Genomic DNA, 19,089 nt, shown 5'->3' on the forward strand with positions numbered 1-19,089 from the left:
TTGTTGGAGACGTTCTGCTGCCTCCTTCTGCGACATGACATTTTCGCAGAAGGAGGCAGCGGAGCGGGAGCGTGAGGAGAGGGCCTTCGCTGTCTCGCTTCGCCTTCGCATTCTCTATGCGCATCTTCTCATCCCGTCGTAAGTGTTGCTGGGATAAGGGGGTCTTTGTAACCTGAGAACCCCCTAGGATTTGGAGGCCTGCAGAGGCGGGCCAACCGTCAGGGCGTCACGGTAGTATGCGCAAGCGATCTCGTGACGCCCCTCGAAAAGGCGGTGTGGGTACCGCTGGTTTTTTAGTGGGTATTCCGGCACATACTCGGCGCCGGCGAGTCCCACATACCCCCCCACTTCAAGTGGGGGAAACGCGTAAACGCGTTTTTCCAGCGAAAAAAAAAAAAAGGTTGGTACCTACCCAGACGAGCTTGCACAAAGCTCTACCACAGTAAATTAATATTTCTCGTATAAATACGGGAATAACAATTGTATCATTTGATAAACAGACTAACAAGTGAATAAATAAAAATTACTTGTACAGTACAGTAACAGCCTGTAAATGTCCCAATGCTGGGCTAAGGCCTCCTCTCCCTTTTTTGAGGAGAAGGTTTGGAGCTTATTCCACCACGCTGCTCCAGTGCGGGTTGGTAGAATACACATGTGGCAGAATTTCGATGAAATTAGACACATGCAGGTTTCCTCACGATGTTTTCCTACACCGAAAAGCACGAGATGAATTATAAACAGAAATTAAGCACATGTAAATTCAGAGGTGCTCGCCCGGGTTTGAAACCACGTTCATCGGTTAAGATTCACGCGTTCTTACCACTGGGCCATCTCGACTTCTAAATATATATATATATATTAAGAAGTCTTATTTATTTATTACTTGTAAATATATATATATAATAGGTCATAAATATATATACATATATATATTTATGACCTATATTTATGACTATGATAACTTCCGGCTTTAATTGTAAACATTCGCTATGTTTAGTAAAACGATATTTTGTCTGATTCTAATATCATTGATTTTACATTTAAAGGAAGAAGACACAGCTTATTTAAATATTCACACCCTAAAGGAGCCTTATAGGTAAATCGTATATAATTGTAAATTTTTTTTGTAAGCTTTAATTATACATATTAAATTATTCGATTTCCACTGATATATGTTCAATAAACGATTAATAAAGTACACTAGACATGTTACAATGAGTCGTATCGTTTCGATGGAACACGCGATGGTAGCGTGATCGTTTGTAGATAGGGAGTAGGGGTCACGCACGCCCTGTAACCACATAATAACCTCTTGATTGATGAATATATCCCTTCGAGTTTGTGTGATGAGGCCTGACTGACGCTGCCAATGACTTCCTCCTAGGCTCCATTAGGGAGGATAATTTGTACAGAACTTATCCTGAAATTACTTGGGTTATGTACGAGGGTGAAACACCCCTTACGAATGTACGTCATTTATTTAAAGTAAAAGATTTTTTAAAGTTAAAGAACCCATTTCGGGTTCTTTAACTTTAACTCAAATCAATGGGTCAAAATAGTTTCACTTAAACGTAACGTATTTCGTTGCACGAAAATTCTGCCTTTAAATTTTATATCCGTCGTGTTTAAAGTCTCACCAGCTGCATGTTAGGAGTCATTAGAATAGAATATCTGATAGAATTACAAGTATTTAATATGATGATCAGAAATTGATAAGCATACATGACATGGAACATTCTATTTACAAAATAGTAAAGCCAATACAATAGTATAAGAAAAAAGTTTTTTTTTCAAAAAGTAAGAGATCTTTCTAGACTATAACAATTTTCTTTAGTGCATAATCTTTAGTTGTTAGTGAGTTACAGCAAGACTGATGCAAAGGCGACTTGTTCAGAATAGCATTGAATGGAACTGGATGCAATGTGTCTGAATTATTCATAGACTTCGAAAGAAGGACTAATCGAGTGAAATGGCTCAGAATCTGAAACTTTCTGACAGATACTAGACTTGTTAAAGTGTAGGTAATTGAGAGATTTTCTTTTTAGTCCGGTTGTCTGAATTACATTCTTTATAAAGCGTAGTTACGTTTGGCTTAGGATAATTGATTGATCTTATATTTTTTAACGACCTCATCAGTCTAGTGGCTAGGAAAAAAGGCTGCAGATTCCGAGATGTTAAGTCCAAACTCCGGATCAAGCCAGTGAAAATTTATTGGATTTTAGAAATTCTCAATATAAACCTGAAGTTTACCTGTGTTCACACTCTCGTGCCTCGAAAAGCACGTAAAGACTGAACTTTATCTGATCGTACGGATTTACGTTTAATCGCATTATGAGAGTCATTGAGTACAGAGTGCTGTTTATGCGCACACACTTGAGCACTATATGTTCCGCGTTAGTTGGCTAGTCTTCTTTGAGAAAGAACATTGATTTTTCTTAAAAGAATATTAGCAAAGTTCTTTTTTTTAAGGAATAGTTAATTCTATTTACCCCTCTATGAAGCGTGAAGATTGTATTCGCAACTGGGTGGCAATAGGTCAAGGCATCAGGACCAAACATGCGATTTTTACGTCGTAAGTTCTTTTACGGTATTTTTGAATGTGGAACAGCCATTGTCAGTTATTTTACTTTTCCTAATTTCTGATAAGTTAGTAAGTTGTTTTATAATGGTGAAAGAAAATTATTTGGTGGGCCAGCTTGTTTGACATCGAACTTCTTTAGGAATGCTTTTACTGGTGAGCTGACTATCTGGTATCATACAGACAGCTAAGGCATTAGTGCTGATGTTATTGCTGAAGGTATCCTCTCAATGCATATTATTTGGGGTTTTGAAATTGCTGGAAACGTCATTATTATGTATTAGGTTCGGCAAAAGATCTATTTTCCTTCATGATGAAAACCATATTCAAATCGCACGATAGAATATTGCATTGGTAGGTTTATCTACCAACCCGCATTAGAACAGCGTTGCTCACTTGTGGGATATATAAAGGCTGATTATTTTTTAGTTTGTTCGAATTTTAAGTTAAGTTCGAAACAGGATTTTAAATATCTACTTTTTATTCCTTCAAAATAATAATTTCCCGTTTCCATCATAACAACGGATGTAATGTAATGCAGAAAAGGCAATGTGAAAAATAATTTTCCGCTGTTCCTACAAAGAGTACTTTAAAAATACGAGGAAGCGAATTAATATTTTATAGTTTACTAGAAAAACCCGGCAAACGTTGTTCTGTTTGTGCATATTTATTTACTTTTGTGTATATAACAGTGGAAGATATGTATTTGGTAATATATTTGGCGACCAATGATAGTTTAGTTGTGTGAACAAAAGAGCTATACAATACAATTTGAATGGTACGTCATTTCTCTATAAAATACGAAAAACAGATGAACGTGCCTAAATACCAATGGCTCAAATAATGGTATCCGATTAATGTGCTATAGTGCCATCTATACATATAATATGAGGACTTCCATGGCGATCAGTCATATCATTTCGAAATCAATTAATATCAAACAGATTTTCCAGCATCCATTTAAATATATTTAGATGACGCTGGGGACTTTTTTGACCGTTCATTAGGTTTATTTATGTATTGGTTTTGAATTGGTATATAATGCTACGAATTTCCAGAGCAATGAATTGTTATTAAGTTTTTTCTATAAAGAAATTCTTATACGTAGCTCAGAGATTGTAAGAGTGAGAAAGTAGGGAGTGTATAATCGTATCTGTTTAATCAAATTCGTTTAAGAAGGCAGCACTATATGTTCATTTTAAATAGTTGGTTAAACTAAATTGATTATTTAATTAATAAATTATTTAAACATTTGTATATTGTAAGAAAACACTGAAGCTAGAAGTTTATTAAATTAATGTTTAACTATTTTATTCAGAAATACTAAAATACTAGGAAAACTTAAATCGGTTCTAAATTGCAACGTTTTATTTCTTGGATGCTCAGAAACCTGACTTCTCAGAGCTTCAACATTGAGGTTAGTGTAAACTAATTAAGTCTGCAGTACGCTAATGAAGTTTATAGAATCGTTAGAAACTTGAACGTGAAAATGGCAAGATTGTTCATAACAAGTATACGAACCGATTACGAAAGCATTTTTGATCTTTGAAACTTATATATTAATGTTAGTAATAGTGGCGGTATTTACGCTATTTGTCGAAGAATGCTCGATATATTTTGGGAATAATCGACTCCTATCATAAACGAGTGGATTTGATTTGTTTATTGATTTAGTGCTTTGTGGCGGGACGGTATGTACCATCTATTCATTACATATTGCTCTAGTTTGGGGGTGAGTAAGCCAGTGTAACTACAGGCACAATGGACATAATATATTAGTTCTCAAGTCAGTCAATTTTTTTTATTCAATATAGAAGTGTTACACACATTTATTGATTGTCATAAATCTATCAAGTATGGGGCGCATTAACGATGCAATGGATATTTAATATTTCTTACGGTACCAATGTTTAAACTATGAAATAAAAGTTATATACAAAAAAAAACTCATAAAGGTGATTTTTTTACAATCTCAAGAACTACTTATTACACTACAATAGCAATTAATAAAAGCAAACATTAATTTAAATCTGATTACAGGTGGCGTTGCTAACAGAATTCAAATGGAAATAAGTTTTATTTATTGCATAAAATTATTAAATTTGATTCAGAATAATGATATAAATTGAAACTGATTTTATTTTTAATATTGCCATAGTAAATTAAATAAATTTAACAATTAATTATTTTTTCGTGTTTTACACATTTATAAAATCAAATAATTTAAAAGATAATTTGGTACAAAGAGATCAATATTTGACAGCCATCTCAGACATACGATATATATGTAGTTAATAAGGAAGATTGCCGTGCCATTACAACGTAGTACCCGTTATTGCCGCCAGAAATATAACTATATTATTGAATTTTATGCAACTTCAAAAACGTTAAACATTTATCCGTGACTTTCTTTTCTCTTATTTTGAGTATTTTTTTTTTTACTTTGAATATCTGCTTTTATCATTTTTAAACTAATTTCACTTTTGTTCGGACATCAACCGTATAAAATAAAAAGAGAATGAGAGGTCGCTTAGAATAGGTATAATGCTATTTCGTTATGCGAAAATTTCTACCATTCGATTCAACTGTAAGCAATGTAAAAGAACTTCGTTCCAGAATTCCAGATTTATTAAACATATAAGTAATATTTTTTTAATTTAAACAGTTGTAACAGAAACAGCCTGTTTATGTCCCACTGCTGGGCTATGACCTCCTCTCCCTTTTAAGGAGAAGGTTTGAAGCTTATTCCAATTTAAACAGTGGGTAAAAATGGAATCTAAAGTATTTCTTTAACAAAAGAAACTAACAGTGTAAAAAAAAATAATCATATCCCAAAAATATAAATAGAATAAGTCACCAGGTAATGTAATATTCAGTAATGTGAATGTGAGCGCCATAATATTTATATACATACGTAGCACATAACACCGTCGAAACAATATCCTTTTACGGGCCATAAATAAGACGAATCTTCATCACCTGCTGTAATGTTAATATATCATCATTCAGGTCGCGTGGGAGGACACATAAATCTATGTAGATACATTTCTATATATGACTCTCGGCAAAGCACATGAAAAAAAAAATTCAATTTATATTTAAATGGTTATCCGTTTACATAAAACGTTTGTATTGTAATTCATATAATGTATTCATAGCCGTTATTATTATTTTTTTCGACATCTTCTTGAAATTGTACATCTAAGCCTTTCTTATGGATCACTTTGTTTATTAGTGAAAACCGCAATTAAATACGTTCTGTAGTTTTTTAGTTTATCGCGTTCAAACAGACAGACTTACATCGGCGGGCACTTTGTTTTATAATATGTAGTGATATTGGTGAGATGGAATAGTTGCGTATCTTAATCGAAGATCGCAGGTTCCGATCTAGCGCCATTTTGGAACGAAGTTCTTTTACGCGGCTTACAGTAGAGTGAAATGGCATTCACTCAAGGACACGTCGCATAAAAAAAAGCGTTCATAATTCATACTGTGCCTATCAAATGCTACAAAATGCGATGCGTTGCGCGTTCAAATTCAGTACTGCGTGAGCGCTTCTGGAGCTTCGCGTAGGTTTAATGCCGAATTATTGAGCGCTAAATTACGCCAAACGATAGAGCGTGAACTGTGTAGTGCGCCTACCATTTTGTTATTAATTATGTTAAATTATTAAAAATAAGCAGACTCTGCGCAAGCGCAAGAAAGCTGCCGCAGATATTAACAAACTTGCAATGGAATAGCATAGCGGAATACGACTATTTATATATATATATATTAGTATTTGTCTAGCTGTGGGACATTTGTAGATTTTTATTTTATTTATACAAAAAAATTTGATAATTAACTAGTTTTCTTATCATAATCTATTCTTAGGAAATATTTTTATTCTTACTTTTAGAGAGATCTACTCTCTTTATAGGTTTAAAGATATTTATTTTCTATAAACGACACAAATTTCACTTAAATAGACACAAAAATTAAAGTAAAGCTAAGTGTCCGTAAGCTATTACAAAATATTTACCCATTTAATGTACTTTTAAAGTGGGTAGTTTTGAATAATTTGTTCCGATAGTTTAGTTTTAAATACATATAAATGAGCTCACACGTATTCAAGTAGACGGCAATTTATTATGAAGCTAGGCACCCACACAGGTAAACATATTTTTCCCAAGCTGCGTTCTGGTTTTAGGTAAGACTTTATAAACTACTTTACTTACCTTCGTTATGTTTTTGCTTACGTTCGGCGCAAAAATGTATAAACTATAAAAATATGTATTAGTATTGTTCCATATGCCAACCTATTTTATTTAAAAAAAATATTCAAGTTGGTTGAAGATCCTATGATAATGTACTTAGTGCTACACATACGAAGCTGGGGTCGATAATTTGATACAAACTTGAATGTGTGCGCGTATTTATTATTAAAGAATATTTGAACCATTAATCTGATTCAAATAAAATTTGATATAAGTCGAATATATCCGAAAATTTAAATAATTAATAATTTAAATGATACATCCTGGGATTGTAACGGTCGCTTTCAGGTCATTTCAAATAGAAATATCCTTATTGTTAAGAGAGGTCATAACCTCATTGCTAAGCATGATTGCTATATTTGAGGTAAAAAGTCCCATTTAGTTTCTTTCGCTTTTATTATTTACGAATCTGTGGTTGATTATTTGTAATCGCAGTAAGGGTCACGCATATTTTAAATTAAGATTTTGATTTCAAAAACAAATAAAAAATGGTTATATTACATTTTATAATATATAACCAGACAATAACTAGACAAATATGATCATAATTTTATTGCTTAAATGTAATATTAAATTCCGGCAAACAATCAAAGAGAAACAAGATATCAGCCAAATGTTTCAATTACACAGGAAACCTAAATAACGAGAGAATTCTTACTATTTTATGTAATTTGATTTCAAGTACAAGTCGTAGAATTTAATTCTATAATATTAATTAGAACCTGACAATCACAATTTCTAATATTCAATGTGATTACTGTATTATAATATATATGTTCCTGAACATATGATATAATTAAGAAAACGAATAATATTTTTACACATAAAATGGCTTAGGTGTGACTATGAATAAAGGAATAATTGAAATTATACATATGTATTCTTACAATAAATATGCGTTATTTTGTATAAAAATAAAAATACCACATGTAATCTTAATCAAATATTCCTTTTAGAGTATTATGCAACTAGATAAAAGATGAAAAAAATAAATATTTCTTACAAAATACATTTGTAACGATGACACTGCGAAAGTAAAAACCGTGTACAGCTCAAAAAAGAACAACTACGGTAAACTAATAAATAGGAAAATAATTTTAATATAATTTACACTGAACAGTTGTCGTGTGCGTGTTATGTGTATAAGTTTATGAGTGTGTGTGGTAATGTTTTTTTTTGTTGTTTGGGTATCGAATAATATTTAACAAGACATAATGTTTTCGATTTTCTGCTTTACTTTACTTTGCAGTTAAATAATATATATTTAATTGATTGTATAGTAAACAGACAATACTTGAATAAATACAACACTATAATAGTCCCAAAATAATTAGCTTTGTATACTTTTATGAATATTAATGCTTAATATGATAGATATTTTTAATTCTTCACTTAAATGAGCACAAGTTTATTTAAGAGTAAATAAGCTGAATTGTAATGTATAAAAGAAAGAGAAGCAAGAAGTAAGCGAATAACCACGAGGTCAAGAAAGGCACACGTCTTAATTTAATTATTATCAACCACGACAATCTACAGTAATTGTTAACATAAACATTGGTGTTTGGTCTTTTTCTTGAAAATAATTAGTAACTCGCCTGCGTTTCGCTCATTAAAGTTCTCGAGAAACACGAGACGAAAGTTGACAATGAAAGTACATATACCGTAACAGCCTGTGAATGTCTCACTGCTGGGCTAAAGGCCTCCTCTCCGTTTTTTGAGGAGAACGTTTGGAGCTTATTCCAGCTCGCTGCTCCAGTGCGGGTTGGTGGAATACACTGTGGCAGAATTTCAGTTAAATTAGAAACATGCAGGTTTCCTCACGATGTTTTCCTTCACCGTAAAGCACGAGATGAATTATAATCACAAATTAAACACATGAAAATTCAGTGGTGCTTGCCCAGGTTCGAACCCACGATCATCGGTTAAGATTCACGCGTTCTTACCACTGGGCCATCTTGGCTTGAAAATACATATACACACGTATTACAGCCTTCTAAAAATATAACATTAGACTGTTATATATATACATATCTGTTGTCTGTATTTTTGATATTTTTTATTAAGACATTACGACCTAAATTAAGTTGTTGGTAAGGCTCTGTGCAAGCCTGTCTGGGTAGGTACCATTCATTTATCACATATTCTACCGCCCAAATAGCTTTAGTATTCGGTATTTTTTGTAGAAGGAATGACACACAGCGAATATAAAATCTTAGTTTCCTAGATTGGTGGTGCAATAAAGTGCCTTTGTCTTTGGCAGTGGTGACCACTTACCATTAGGTGGCCCATTTGCCTGTCTGCTTACCTTTTTTTAAATGAAATAAGGTTAAGTTGTCTGTCATAGAAAGACATAAGAAGTATATATAACAATAACAACCTAATGACTTGATAAATTTTAATTGGATTCAAGTCTTATAAAACCTTTTAAGATTTAAGCCTACGTCTTTTTTCAGATTTATTACAATTTCCAGTTTCAAGTGAATAAAAAAATATTTGATGAACATTCATACAGTTTAGGTTTTATTAAAACATAAGCGGTGGCGTCAATTATAAATAACCGCTAAACATGCACACAAACACACACACACAATTATATATTATTAATTTATGTATAATTTATTTAACCGTTTGTTGTTAGTTTTTTATAATGTATAATCTGCTTAGCCTTATTTTATAATTATTCGTAATTGTATAAAAATGAATTGTAATGCTGTCGATTACGAAATAAATAAATACCTAAGACTGCCTTCGAAACGTTTTCCGTCGAAACAAAACGGCGTGGTTTCTTAGTCAGGGATTTAAGCCAACGTAACCTCAAGTAGCGCCTGCTTACGTGCGTCGTATAGCGTCCTCTATTCTAGGAAGCCAGAGCTTTATTACGACAAATGGGAACATAATAGTTTCGGTTGTTCAAAACATTCTTTTACTTTTACTGGGTAGGCACCACCCACTCATCAGATATTCTACCACAAAACAGCGTTACTTGGTATTGTTGTGTTCCGGTTTGAAGGGTGAGTGAACAAGGGACATAACATTTTGGTTCTCAAAGTTGGTGGCGCGTTGGCGATGTAAGCGATGGTTAACATTTCTTACAATGCCAATGTCTACGGTTGTTGGTGACCACTTACCATCAAGTGACCCATATGCTCGTCCGCCTACCTATACTATATTTATATAGTAAAGGTAGTATATTTTTAAAAAACAATAAAACACTACCTCAATACTTATTTTTTTTAATCTCTTTTTTAACGATAATATAAAAAATTAACTTGAAAATTTTTCGTTATCAGTGCAATTTCCGTTTTTGTCTTTTTTATTTTAGTATTTCATTATATTGATAGTTCTCGCTTAAATAGTTTAACTCTGTATAAATAATATAGTATATAGGAGACTTGTTTCCGCTTAGAACACGCATTTTCTTCTAAGGGCCATTAATCAGTTGTTTTTGCTTCAACTTGGGTCGTTGCAGATAAGTTCAAATTACAGCGACACGGTTTTCTTATGGCTTAGAGAATTCTGCGCAATTTGTTTTTATATATACCATTTTGTTCGCTAATGTTTTTATGTAAGCTCATTCTGGTAAACGTTCCATTATTTACTCGCGTAAAGATTTTTGTATTTTATTATCACAGATAATTAATTTTGTTCATTAGAATGAAGTTTCATTAATAAACGTCAGAAGGTCGGTTAGATTAAAATATAATGAGTTATAAATTTTAAAATTAAATGTTTATTGTATTTTTCTTTATAAAATGTAAAGAATATATTTTTTTCATGAACTATTTAAGATGTTGGATAGTTGGTCTGTTGGTAACAAACTTAAAGCCAACGTTTGTGTGTACCATACTCTTGTGTATACTGTATTCGAATTCGCCTCTAATATAACATATTTGTTATATTACAGTAATTGAGATTAATTTCATCAGCGAAACTGTTAAATAACAAAACATAGGTAAATAGCAATAAAATTAATTAATTACAAACCGAAAATCATATTTAAATAGCATATTTTGATATCTGCAGTGATAAATAAAAATTGCGGTGTACATAACAAAGAGCCTTTATTTAATGTGGGCTTCGTTTTCATATAAAACAATAAATATTAAAAATATTGATATTGACATGGATTTCGCTTGATGAATTTTTTTACAGTTTTATTAAAGTTTATATATAGGCTACTTTTTTACCTGATACCTACCCCTTCTCCCCCCAAAACTCGGGCGAAGACGCGGGTCAATATTAGTATAGTACATTTATAGTTTTATATCAGTGGTATTTTTCTTTATGTCGCGTGAGTTTTTAATAATTAGTTACTTTTTAATATCATCTCAATATATCTGTTTAGAATCTTGGTATTAAAATATATTACGTAAGTACATAGTCAAGTCCATATATAGGATACCGAACTTCATTAAAATAATTCTATTAATTTTAAATCAAATGGAATAGAGGAATCGAATCTCAACACATCGAGTAGAGCCGACTAAGAGAATTTATGTTAAGCACATCAATCAATCGTGATCATTTAAGATCAAGACGTGACCGCTTAAATAACCCATAGCAGAAGTATGCCCAAAGAGGTTAAGCTTTTTTATTTTATTTGTAATAGATTGGCGTAGACAGATATTGGCACTGTTAGAAATATTAACCATTTCTTACAATACCAATGAGTTACCAAACTAAGGAACTAAGAAGTTTCATCCTATTTACCTGTTACTATTACCATGTACTGGCTTACTCATCCTTTGAACCAGAACAGAACTAAGTATACTAGTAAACTAAGTATTTTTACTGGTGGTAGGGCTTTGTGCAAGCTCACCTGGGTAGGTACCACCCACTCATCAGATATTCTACCGCAAAACAGCAATACTTGATATTGTTGTGTTCCAGTTTGAAGGGTAAGTGAGCCAGTTACAGGCACAAGGGACATAAAATCTTAGTTCCCAAAATTTAAAATCTTAGTATGGTGGAGCATTGGCTATGTAAGCGATGGTTGATATATCTTACAATACCAATGTCTAAGGGCGTTTGGTGACCACTTACCATCAGGTGGCCCATAGACTCGTCCGCCTTCCTATTCTATAAAAAAAATACTCTTTAGGGTTGGAATAATAATTCTGTCAAATTCTTTTCAAGTTGTTTATTGCGGTTGCTCAATATAATATTGATATGAACTATTCTAAATAAAACACAATAATATGCGCTGATTCATTTTTAATTAGTGTTTAATGAAGCACATATCAACATTTACTGCCTAAAAAAATCTCAAATAACTTTCCAGCCATTTACATCAGTACAAGCAAAAACCATATTAATTATAATTTTACCCACTTCCGGTTTGTGAACAAAAGTTAACAGCTTACACAATTACATCAATAGATTAAAATGTAACAAAGTAACACATTACGATTATTATAATTATTCTATGAAAGAATTTAACAATTTACACTAAAAATATATTACTTCGTGAATAATTGCGTTCGTATTTGAATGGACTTGTTTTATTAATCGTGTATTTAGTTCTATCATACTACAGTGATCGAGGAAGTATTTCATTGAAATGAAAGGCTTAATTTTCGGTAATGGTAATCTAGTTAATAGAAACTATGGATTCCACAGGGGCCGGTCTTTTGCTGTCAGCGGCTTTTACTATAATAAGATTTAATAAAATATATATAGTAACGGCCTACTTATAAACGTTTTTAAGTTAGCTATGTAGTTGCTATGTTATCAATGAAATAAATAACAAAAGATGCTAAAATTCCAGTAAGTAATTTTGAAAACCCTCCTCGATGCGTGAACCCGGTTTCTTGACATAATGACCATTACACGTTCATCTGGTCGATGAACTCGATAATGTACATTCATAAATTTTTGCGGCATACAGCTTATCGTTAGTTTTTGTTAATAAGCTTGGTAGTGAAATAACTAAGAACTTAAAGTCGTTTGCAATTACGACGTATAAAATATGAATAGTTGAAGTTAAACAAAACTATCCGATTCGCACCGGCCAGTTCTCTCGCAACTTCGTATTGTGGAGCAGTAATGTGCTCGCTAATTCTATGTCAAGAGTGAATGCTAAGTGGTAGCGGGGCCCGAGCCACTGTGTTAAGTGTTTTACAAGCCCCATTTTTAGAATTGTGTATCCATTCGCATTGGGGTCGCGCTATTTTTATTTAGCATTTAAAATATATCTGCAGTGTTTCTTTATTTGATTCAGGATATGATTTGTTACCGATTGTGGTTTATTGTGGGCGGTAATTAATTGTTTAATTTGCTACATCGTCTGGTAGATTATGTTTTATTATTTACAGCAACAGTAACACCCTGTTAATGTACCACTGCTGGGCTAAGGCCTCCTCTCCCTTTTTGAGGAGAAGGTATGGAGCTTATTCCACTACGCTGCTCCAATGCCGTAACCGTAATAGCCTGTGAATGTCCCACTGCTGGGCTAAAGGCCTCCTCTCCTCTTTTTGAGAAGAAAGTTCTGCTCCAATGCAATGATTACACATGTGGCAGAATTTGTGTGAAAGCATGCAGGTTTCCTCACGATGTTTCCTTCACCGTATTGCACGAGATGAATTATAATCGCAAATTAAGCATATAAAAATTCAGTGGTGCTTGACCGGGGTTGAAACCACGATCATCGGTTAAGATACTCGCGATCTCACCACTGGGCCATCTCAGCTCTTTCTCGGGTGGTATTTAATTCCTTTATTTGCTACATCGTCCTCTGATATTGATATAGCTTGAGTATATTTATGTAATTCGTTTTACATATTATAAACGCTATCATACATTGTTTTATTAACCGACTTCAAATAAGAAGGCTCAATTATTACTCTTTTTTATGTATTTTCATGATTGATTAACTTTGATGATTCTTAACGCCCTGCGTTCACTATAGCTATAATGTGGTCTCATATGAATTTCATCTGTAAAGTAACAATCAGTACATGTCCCATAGCCTTAACCCATAAGGCCTTCTCTCTTTTAGACGAGAAGGTTTGAAGTTTATTCCACTATTCTGCTTCACAATGTTTTCCTGTACAGACAAGCTCGAGATTAAATGTAAACGCAAATTAAATATAAGCACATGGAAATTTAATTATTGGTTAAGATTCACATTTTCTAACCACTGGGCTATCACGGATTCTTTCATTGTTATTATTTTTTTATATAATATAGGGAGGCGGACGAGTATATGGGCCACCTGATGGTAACTGGTCACCAACGCCAGACATTGGCATTGTAAGAAATGTTAACCATCGCTTACATCGCCAATGCGCCATCAACCTTGGGAACTAAGATGTTATGTCCCTTGTGCCTGTAATGACACTGGAAAGAGTAAACTTTTTACACTTTTACCAATAACATATATTTAATTAACATTTATATTTTTTTAAGTCGATTTTTATTTATTTTGGATTTTTTGGTTTATTTATCGGATGTTTCAATAGTTGCATCTGCCGTAATCAGAATGGAAAATTGGAAAGGTTAGAATGATCGCAGATAATATCGATAATATCGCAGTAATATTCTAATGCTTATGTAAAGCATTAGAATATTACAGTTATATTCGGGTTATAAATTTATCGAGTTTTTTTATTACGAGCAAATCGTTTCTTATGATATTTTGATATTAAAGGAATATACTTTGGATTTGAAATAATATACAACCATATAACATAGTTAAATTAGACAATTAAATATGCAGTTGTTTTAGGCTCTTATAGGCCGGACTTTTCCCTCAGGCTTACTAAATTTCGGACATGCCTTTAGGCTCAAGTAATTAGTGAAACCTTGCATATGAGTATCTTTAGTACTATTTAATGTTAAATACGTATTCCAATCTAAATAAATTTAGATTGGATTTATGTCTTTATTAATTATCATTAAATAAAATTCCATGTAATCCATGTGGCGCATTGGTGATGCAGGGGATGGTTAATATTTCTTTTTATGATAAGGGTGGTTTACTAGTTACCATCAGCTGGCCCGTCTGTCCCGTCAATGTGAATGTGACATTGTTTATTTGTTACGCTTTTACGTGATTGTGAAGTATTAAATGGATTGAAAATATATTATGAGTAGGCAAAGTCAGTGGTACTTGCAAATGGTTGGAAGAAATTCTGTTTCGATACGTGTTCTACCTGTGGACTTCTCAGTTCATTTTGCTAAGAATATTTTTGAATGCTTATCCCAACTAATATTAAAAATACGAAGGTGAGTTTGTTTGGTACGCTTTCACGTTTCAACTACTCAACTTACCATTATGAAATTTTGCATAAATGTTGTCAGATATATAGAAAAAGACAAGGTTTACCACCTAATAGCAACACCTGCTCACGCAAGCGAAGACTCGAGCGGAAACAAGATTTGTTTTCGTCAGCTTTTTTGTGAACACGCCTTAATATTTTCCGCTACACTTATTATATTATATAATGTTATGTATAACACACCTAGCCAATGGCGACTAATAGAGACAAGCCAATTGTTCAGAAGATTTTATAGTGCACAAGTGTGTACGTAAAATCAGGTGCACTCTCGCTCGAATAATTTGATGAGACGGCAATCCGACACAACATGAGAGAGTTCAGTCATGGCTTTACGTAATTTTCGAGGCACGTGTAACATTGTTGACTTCTAAGCTCTTGTCTGAGAATTCGGGCTCGACAGAGAAACTCAATTACAATAAGATTTTATTTAACCGACTTGATTTTAAGCCAACAACCTTGGAATGTGCAGTCTTATATTTTAGTCACAAAATCATCGAAGGAATTAAAATATCACTATATAAAAAAATGTACAAGGTCTGAAAACGTGCTTGAGACTTTTCATAATATAAGTTTTTTGTTTCAGGATACTTCTGGCATATAACGGACTTTCATTACGACCCGCTTTACACCGCACAGGGCGATACTAGAAGACGTAGGTATAAATTATAACCAAGAAATTTATTAAGTAATGATTAATTTTTACTTTTTGAAAAACATGTATATTTAAGTGTCTAGATAAGACGAAGATAGAGAGAACAATTATATATAAATACTAATAATATATATATATATATATATAATAATTATATATAAATAAAAATTATTATACTAATGTTATAATGACGACCTCATGGAATTGACCATAGTTAAATTTGATATTAAAAAAAACCCGCACACGAATTTGCGACGAACGCAAATATCATTAAATAAATGTTATTAAATTATATCACGTGTCTTAATTTAATGAGTAAAATAGAATGTGTGTTCTAGATTGTCGTAGGGCAGATGAACGGGGAAGTTCAGGTCATCACCGAGCACTCGGACGTCTTGGTGATTACTCATGCGACAGCTCTCTTGAGCTAGTCCAATCAGCATTGAGATACATGCGCACGCGACACTCGGAAAATGTTGAATTCGTACTTTGGACGGGGTGAGTGTTACTTCATATGTAAGGAAACTGTAAGATATAGTTTTCAAAAATCGAATTGTATTAATTAAAAATTATTATTAAAAAAAGCTCATTCTTAATAGTTAAAAATAACAAAATCATTCTGACTACTACGTAACATATGTTTTTTTTTTAGTGACATCGTTGCGGATCAATACTCCAGTAACGAAGACAATAGGTACCAGGCGATCAGAAACGTGACGGAGCTTCTTCGAACGACGTTTAGTTCTCACTTCGTTTTCCCTGTCCTGGGTCACACAGATCCCGCACCGTCTGAAACTTTAACCAATTTATGGAGTCACTGGCTACCAATGGAAGCTTTACAAACTTTGAAAAATGGTAAGAAATAATAAAAAGCATGCTCGTTTGTTACTAGGTACAATAATTTCAGGATGCTCTTCGCGCGTTAACAATTGCCAGTAAAAGCACGAATCGTACTGAGCATACTAAAAAGTATGAGTGTATTTCTTCTATTATTTAAATTATGGTCGCAGGTACATATGTCAAATCCTCACGAGTTACAAAATTTATCTTGCAGTTTTGTTTTTTATGGTTTGGAATATAAATAAGTGGTAGTGTAATAATATTATTGAACGCAATAAGCAAGCTTATCGCTAGTTGTCGGAATGGCGATCAAGACTCGCGTCGATGGTTGGACTATAACAATAAAATCGATCAAACAAATAAAAAAATACAGAGAAATATTTTATTTTATTTTCTTAAGCATTTATATTATAATTATTGTAACTGTTAAAAATTTTGTCAAAAATATAAAATAATAAATCGATACGATTTAAAAAAATATTATTATAAAACTAACTATTATCATTTACTTTTTCCTTAATTAACTGTTTTCAAACTGAAAATATCCACTGTCGTCCCTAGTCGATTGTTTTGTGATTTAGCTCGCTGCAATATCTGAAAAAAAAATCCTTTCAAATTGAATAGTACTTTACAATGGAGTGCATTTTACTTTGACGCCAAGCTATTCTGAGTTTTTGTTAATCGGATAAAGATAAAACAGTCAGAGTGTTCTTGATTTTTATCGAGTTTCGTTATAAGCAATTTCATTTTTGCTTTGACTATTTCGCGAAAATGTTTTCTGAAGTTGAAATAGAGAAAATTGAAGTTGAAATTTCTGCAGTTTTTAACTTATTTGTATAAAGTGAAATTGAAAAAATCAAATGTAAATCATATTCAGCTTTAAAATATATACAATGGAGTAAGTTCGATTTTTGTAAAACCAATTTTTGACATATTTTCAGGTTTTAAGATTCCCAAAGTTGGACCTCGTTTGCGTGTGTTTGTGTGTGCGTGTGTGTATGTGTGTCTTTGTTTGCTAGTAAAAATGAATGAAATGAATTTCTCATTCATATATATGATGCATTTGAATTTTTTTTTTTTTTTATAGAATAGGAAGGTGGACGAGCATATGGGCCACCTGATGGTAAGTGGTCACCAAACGCTCTTAAACATTGGCATTGTAAGAAATGTCAACCATCGCTTATAGCCAATGCGCCACCAACCTTGGGAACTAAGATTTTATGTCCCTTGTGCCTGTAATTACACTGGCTCACTCACCCTTCAAACCGGAACACAACAATATCAAGTATTGCTGTTTTGCGGTAGAATATCTGATGAGTGGGTGGTACCTACCCAGACGAGCTTGCACAAAGCCCTACCACCAGTAACGTAAAAAGTAAATGATCTTGTACAGCTATTTATTTTTTATCGCAGGTGGTTACTACACAATAGAGCAGTCACACAGCAAACTAAGGATCGTAGCTCTAAACACGAACCTTTTTAGCCTCAGTGAAGCAAATGGCGTGCACGCGAGACGTCAATGGGAATGGTTGGATCAAGTATTGGAAAAAGCAACGTCTAATAACGAAATGGTAAGTGTGTATAATTGGTGACTAATAAAATTAAATAATCCCATCTGACCGAATTACGACCAGGTTGGTCAATCTTTCGTAGAAAATAATAATAATGATGTATTATAGTACACAATTGTGTGCGCAAACACAGATATATTCTCTATTCCCTCACTCTTATATATCATATATATCCAATGGGACGGAAATCCCATTCGATGAAGTCAGCAGTCTGAACTCAGGACATCAGGTTCTGCAGTCTTACAAAGTATCCTCTAGAGTAACAACGCAATCGTTTCTATAATTAACAAACATACATATGTATGATTCTTATGTTTGTACTTTAATTAAAATGTTGCATATGTACCGTCTTCATAATTACAGAATTCAATTATCTCAACAGATAATTTTGATTCCATTATTTTGTTTCGCAAATCCAAGCGTAAAGTCGACGTTAAAGTTTGGTTCAAAAGTTTGGTTCAGCCCGTGGCTGGGGCGGTAAGATCGTTGGCTGCTAACATTTAAAATCGATTTCGAATTTTTGCTTATAATAATAACGTTAAAGTTTTTAAGACATAAAAATATGAAGGTGATCATTTAAAATATTATTGACGTTTCGATTACAATTAAAATGAATAAAGTATAGCACTCAACTATATATATAACTGTCATAGCTTCGATATTCTTTATATGAACACCTTCCCTCTCTCATCTAACATCAAGTAAACATAAATGTTCTTCATTAGACATACGTTTATATATAAATTAATTCATTAAATTATAAAATTATTTTAAATATCGTCTGTATTACATATTTCTACTCAACATCATTAAGCACTTTAAAATTGACAACCGATCATCTGAAACAATATGTCGTCTCTTTTATACTTGGCATTGGCAGAATATTTTGTGCTCAACGTGCGTTTATACACGC

At 32.8% G+C, this 19,089-nt stretch overlaps 2 protein-coding genes and 1 long non-coding RNA gene across 4 annotated transcripts in view; 2 read left to right on the forward strand and 1 right to left on the reverse strand.

The window, feature by feature from the left end:
* LOC126768923 (set1/Ash2 histone methyltransferase complex subunit ASH2) overlaps window positions 1-19,089 on the forward strand; it is a 437,703-nt gene that overhangs the window by 115,124 nt on the left and 303,490 nt on the right. The gene's annotated exons all lie outside the window — the stretch shown is intronic.
* The window catches only part of LOC126768955 (acid sphingomyelinase-like phosphodiesterase 3a), an 88,379-nt gene that overhangs the window by 53,788 nt on the left and 15,502 nt on the right, over window positions 1-19,089 (forward strand). For both annotated transcript variants that reach the window (XM_050487450.1, XM_050487451.1), the window contains exons 3-6: window positions 15,697-15,765; window positions 16,104-16,263; window positions 16,418-16,620; window positions 18,019-18,176. In XM_050487450.1, the coding sequence (XP_050343407.1) occupies window positions 15,697-15,765; window positions 16,104-16,263; window positions 16,418-16,620; window positions 18,019-18,176 (590 nt within the window). The remainder of the gene's footprint in view (window positions 1-15,696; window positions 15,766-16,103; window positions 16,264-16,417; window positions 16,621-18,018; window positions 18,177-19,089) is intronic.
* On the reverse strand, window positions 16,319-16,915 carry LOC126769085 (uncharacterized). The gene is made up of 2 exons (XR_007669329.1): window positions 16,655-16,915; window positions 16,319-16,560 (listed from the first exon to the last, which is right to left on the reverse strand). It is a non-coding gene; the product is annotated as an uncharacterized LOC126769085 (long non-coding RNA).

The sequence above is a fragment of the Nymphalis io genome, chromosome 6, assembly GCF_905147045.1.
Source record: "Nymphalis io chromosome 6, ilAglIoxx1.1, whole genome shotgun sequence".
NCBI classification, from domain to species: domain Eukaryota; kingdom Metazoa; phylum Arthropoda; class Insecta; order Lepidoptera; family Nymphalidae; genus Nymphalis; species Nymphalis io.